The following is a 6,000-nucleotide window of genomic DNA, read 5'->3' as shown; positions in this document are numbered from 1 at the left end:
CTTTAAAGATATACAGATTTTACAATGTTAAGACAGGGTTAACCCTTCAATATTTAATATATACTTTGTTCAATATAGGTTACAAAAAATAGTTATAGCTTTGTTTGCAAATCTGTTCAGATCTCATTTATCACTTTTTCTCTTGCTCTTTCTGCAACATATAGTTAAGTTTTGTCCCCGGTTATTCTGCGTTTCAGGGTAGAGAAATATAGGGTTTTCTTTTGTTTTTGTTTTGTTTTTACCTTGTGGAGTCTCAGTTTCTTTATCTGGAAAAGGAAATCAAAATAAATGTCCATTATCACAGCTCACTTGACTGTAGTGTCTGGCATTGATTTTATCTCAATTCTTTAAGAAGGCACTGAAGTATTTGAATAGCAAGGTAATTTAAAAAAATGTGAAACCACACTTTCTAAGACTATAAAATATCAGGATATATATCAGGATATCAGGAGCTGAGGGAGGGAAGGAGGGAGGGGGCAAGGGAAAGTGCTGGGGGGGTAGGCAGAGACAAATGTATTTGAAAAAATAAATTAAAATAAAAAAAAGAAAGGCCAAAAACTCAAAAAAAATCAGAATATATAAAATAGGAATTATTATTCAAAATCAGTCACATTTATTTTTTTGTTTTTTTCTTCAATGATATATTTTACATTGAGTGCTTCAGAATATATTATTACATTGATATCAAAATGCAATCCCTCGATTCAATAAATATCCTCTATAATTACATTCAATTGATCTTTAGAAATGTATGTAGACACCAAGTCGGCTAACAAAAAAATAAATAAAATAATTATATGAACTACAAATCTCAGGGATGAGGAACATGCATGATCAGTTAAGTCACTTTGCCACTGTGATTTTTTAAAAACATGATTCACCTTCGTTTCATCATATATATCTCCACTCCATGAGTTAAAGTTTAATTAGACTGCTAATGCTAACAACTTAAAACTATGATCTTTGTTACCTTAAAAGAAAATTCAGTTTAACACAAAGAAATTCAAGAAGAAAATTTCAGGACCCTTGATCAGAGGCTTTTGATACTTGTAGGGCACTGGTGGACACAAAGGTTCAAGGAAGGTTGCAAGTGTTTCCCATTGAAGATATGATCAAAGAAATAGTGAACTAGGCAGTCTCTAAATAGCTAGCCATCAAGAAGTTACCAATGAAGGACTCGTGTTAGTAATAACTATGTTTAAAAAGACTTAGCCAATGTTACAAAAACAAACATTTATGAATACAACAAGCATAATTGCTTTTTTGCCTTCTATACATAGTCATCTTTGAAATGCTAAAAGTGAGTTCCAAATGTGAGTTCTTTTGAGAAGCTGGAGGTACACATGGGATGATCTACGGATTTACCTTCTCAAAGTATTCTTTGAAAGCAGTTGGATGTGGCTTGAACGTAGGAGAGTCGGGAATCCAGTTGGCTGGGCAGACTTCTCTGTGGACTTCCACGAACTGGAATGCCTTTACCAGGCGGAGGGTCTCCTCCACATTGCGGCCCACTGGGAGGTCTTTTGACACTCAGGTGCTTGATGACTCCATTGGGGTCAATGATGAAGAGACCACTTAGTGCAAGACCAGGACCTTCTAACAGCACACCGTAGACTCTGGAAATCTGTTTAGTCAAATCTGACAATAGTGCAATGTTCATGTGGCCCAAACTGCCGTTCTTCCTTGGTGTGTTGGTCCAGGCGAGGTGGCTGAAGTGGGAATCCACGGAAATGGCAACAACTTCATCGTCCACGTCATGGAAGTCATTGGCTTTGTCATTAAAAGCAATACTTTCCATGGGACCCACAAAGGTGAAATCCAAAGGATAAAAGAAAAGCACCAAATATTTCCCCTTGAAGCCATCAAGGCTCAGTTCTTTGAACTCCCTGTTGACAACGGCTGCACCCTTAAAGTAGGGTGCGCAGTCACACTTAAAACCATTCCTCACATTTAATTATTTCCTTTAACTCAGTCTGTATGTAAATCGGAGGCAGTTAACTCTAACACAAGGCTGATTTCTGGGCTGCCTTTTGCTCCTTTTAATGGAGTCAAGGTCCACCTTTAAAACCAGTATCAACCCAGGAGAACAACCACCGAAATTATTTCTAGTTAAGGAAGAGGGAGTTGTGCTGACATCTAATTTTAAAATTTAAAAGGTACATGTGTATTTTTCTAAAATAAATTATAGTGTTTTATTTTTATCCTGTCCTCTTTGACACCAAAGAAATGGTTACTTCATCTTCCAATTGAATTGATATAATTATTTTTAAAATGTTATTTGGGAGATGTGACTATTCCTGGTAACATGACATGGACCCTTGAATGAAAATAGCTTCTGGTGATCCTCTAACCAGCCTTCATCGGTAGTACTTGCCATGGAGAAAAAGGGTGAATTACTTATTTTTCCTTTTTTTCTTAAGGTTTTTAGGCTAGTTCTAAGTGTGTGCAATATATTTCAGAATATTCTTTCCCTTTAGACTTTTTTATTTTACCTCTTCTCATCTCCATTCTTCTTTTGACTGCCTTTCAATTTTCCCTTGAACTTTGTAACTTCGGTGAACTATGAACCCACTATTTGAATCCCAACTCTCTAAGAAGACTCATTAACTATATAATTGGGGTTGGAATACAAGAAATGTTGGTGACAGAGGATTGTTCTAATTTCTTTCACCCCACCTAAAGCTCATTCCTTTTAAGACACATGCCTGAAAAATGTCATGTAAAACAATAAAACTAGAATTGATATGTTCGTGGTCTTTTTTATTTATCATATAACTTTGTGGGAAGCAATGGAACATACATACTAGAGATGTCTTTCAGCATCTCAGGAAATCATGAATTCAGGCTTGAATGACATTTCTTGGTTTTAGTACATTTGTCTCTGCATGGTGACCTGGGTATATTTTATTTCTGACTTTTGTTTAAAGCTTTTAAATGAGACCTTTATAAAGAACAGTTAAATCTAGCAATTGACTGTAATAGATTTTTAATACTGTAGAAAGGTTTAAAATTTTAGCCATGATTACTAAAGAAAATTAAGCTTCATAAATATAATTGTGTAGTCATGGATTTGTGTACATCGAAATGGTTTCCTACTTTTCATTTATTATCAAGTAACAGATTCAATATGTAAAAATATTCTGTAAATTTAAAATTATTTCATGTAATGAGTATTTTTATTAAATAAGTATTTCAATTAATATTCAGATTCTTTCAATTAAATGTCATAGTAGGTTGCAAAATATACTTAATGATGAGAAAGTAGTTGAGAAAAAATGCACCATTATACATGGAATTTTGTTCTTCTTTAAAAAAATGTAGTTTATATGATCCACTGAAAAGTAAGCCCTAATATCATGCAAGAAGTATAAAAATGTGACCATGAGTATGAAAATCTTGCAGTGTGACTTTTTTTTTAAGGTTATAGCACAGAAATGAGACCATATTGCCATTAAATCAGCATTCTTTCATATAATCCAAATGTCACTTGAGATATGAATAACTATGCTTGAGTAATTAGATGTCATTAAGTTATAGTTCCTAGAATATAAAAGTTTGGACCAATTTGGGGCATAAATTTTAAAAACAAGTTTACTCAATAATTTTCTCTTTGTGCTCGATAATCTCTTTTATGATAATTACTAGGTGTTGCTGAATGTCACCACATGGATGAAACATTGAATAAAACTCCAAGTTGTTACCCAGTAAACAAATATATTTGATTCTGGGTCAATCCAGAATAGTAAACTAATAGTTTCCATGGCTGCCCAGGGATTGGGAATTCTGCAGAGATAAAAATATTTCTAAGAGGTTAATCACAACATTGAACAGTCAGTATGAAATAGGCACTGACAATCAGACTAGATTCTGCTGTATATACTGGCTGGAAATGAGTAGTGGTATTCCTCACAGGAATGGGCAATCTGAGATCTTCTCTTGTAGAGTAGCACCAGATCACCTGGCAAGGCATTGATCCCTAACATAAAATTACCTAATTGAGAATAAATAACTTTATTCTGCTATAACAAGTAATGCAATCACACTTTTAAAAATACAAAAACAGCTATAAATGCACACAGTTTTGACTGTCAGCCAGGATGCCCAAGACAGTGCCATATTTTGTAGGTAGTGGAAGGGCAAATAAAACATAAGTATGCATACACATATACATGTACAAACACAAAATGAATTAAAAACAATTAGATCACATCTGGCATATAATGCTCTGGAACAAAAGAACTTTAGCGACAAGGGAGTCAAAATGAGGCACACTTTGAGGAAATATAAATTCAGCCCTAAGGAAAAAAAAAAAAGCAAATCTTTGACAGAAAATATAGCCTGGTTTGCAGCAGAAGAACAGATTTTTAGGAAATTTGAAGAATACTGCAGGGCCCCTTTGTCAACCTTAGTACTAATATTTCATTTTGTGCTAGAGGGGTGTTAAAGTAGATTAAGTGTATTCATCTGATTTAGAAGAACTGCTATTTAGCCAACTTGAAGTTAGAGTTCACTTTAAGTCATCATGTTTAAACAGTTTTGCAGCAGGTGTAAACACATCCTGCAACACTGTAAAACTTTAATTTGAAAGGTTTACTCATTTTGAACAAAGAAGCTTTAAAACTTCATTCTCTTTGTTGAAGGGTTTTTCACACATGGGAATCAAGTCAGTTCTTAGTTCACTTTATGTGTCTTTTTATTCTTATATAGATATATGGCTTGAGAGTAACTCTTAAGTTTCAGTTACTTTGTGACAAATTCTCTTTAATGCAAGAAATAGATACAGAAAATCAGGCTTGCTTCCTGGCTCCATGCAAAAAATCAACAATTTTTTTTCAGCTCTTTTATGTTCTGCTTCCATAGATAGATGAAGGTGACTTTTAATGGCTGCTTTGGAGGTTAGATGATAAATATATATGGAAAAGAAAGTTATTAAGGACAGGAGGTATTTGAAAGTTTTACTGAATTGCATGCTGTGAAGAGTCTATAATACCATGCTTTTGATGACTGTGAGTCACTAACCCAAAAGAGAAAGAAGTAAAACACATTCTCATTTTGGGACTCTTGATTTGAAATAAGGTTTTCTTCTTTCTATCTATGTATGGGTGCCTAAATAGGGTCAAAAAGCCAGCATCTCTGTTATTTTGTTGAAAAGGTAACAAATTCTCAACTTTCAGTACTTATTCCCACCAAATGAAAACTAAGTTGAGCTTCAAGTCACTAATGCTCTCTTCCTGTTACAACTGTAGTCTCATAGTGAACTTTAGAAATAGGTTCAGATTTTTCATAATAATTTCCCCCTGGCATGAATGATAGATAATTAAACTAAATTCTTCTCTCAAGAGTCACGTTTTTTTCTGCAATGAGATCAGTCAGATTGGCTTGAAATCTGATCCAAGGTTCAATCAAATGTTATCTCTTCTTTTAAAAATGGTATCCAAGTCAGTCATTAGATGTATTGTTTGCATTTAGGAGAAGTATGATCTCATGTTATAACCAGTACTATCATCTTGTGAAATCGCCAATGTGCCTTTTTTTTAACTTAAGAAAAGGAAAACAGTTCTCTCAATGTGCCTCATAAAACCCTTTCAGCACCACCTTTAAAGCTCTTGGATGGAATGGACCTGAGATTAGTCAGAATAGCTACTAGTGGACAACTGCCAAACATGATGAAAGCAAGGCAAAGAAATCTGTAAATTCTGAAAACAGTAATTTCAATTTGTAATAATAATTTCAGTAAGTGAGAAGAGAAAGAAGTGGGATAGACAAATAAAATTAGAATTGAATATAATGGAAATAAGTATAAGGTGAGAAAATTATCACAAATTCTTATTAAGTATTAATTTTTCTTTGGCTAATGTTTGGATATGTGTATATTGTTCCTAAATTATATTTATTCTGGAGACTATAAAATTAAACCTTTTCTTGGCACCCAAAAGTGTATATGTTTGCAATATAGTTCAACAGTCCTTTCTATACTTCACAGTTCTATGTATCTGCTTA

General features: G+C 33.7%; 1 protein-coding gene across 1 annotated transcript in view; it reads right to left on the bottom strand.

Annotated features, from left to right (window-relative positions):
- Window positions 1–1,353: 1,353 nt before the first annotated feature.
- The window catches only part of LOC129061778 (thioredoxin-dependent peroxide reductase, mitochondrial-like), a 58,427-nt gene continuing 53,780 nt past the window's right edge, over window positions 1,354–6,000 (bottom strand). Inside the window, 2 exon segments of the mRNA XM_054562534.1 lie at window positions 1,354–1,524; window positions 1,526–1,930. Of these exon segments, the coding sequence (XP_054418509.1) occupies window positions 1,354–1,524; window positions 1,526–1,930 (576 nt within the window).

Source organism: Pteronotus mesoamericanus, unplaced genomic scaffold (assembly GCF_021234165.1).
Source record: "Pteronotus mesoamericanus isolate MK-2021 breed Mesoamerican mustached bat unplaced genomic scaffold, CSHL_Meso_final scaffold_651, whole genome shotgun sequence".
In the NCBI taxonomy this organism is placed as follows: Eukaryota; Metazoa; Chordata; class Mammalia; order Chiroptera; family Mormoopidae; genus Pteronotus; species Pteronotus mesoamericanus.
The sequence above is the reverse complement of the archived record's forward strand: the minus strand, read 5'-3'. Positions and strand labels throughout refer to the sequence as shown.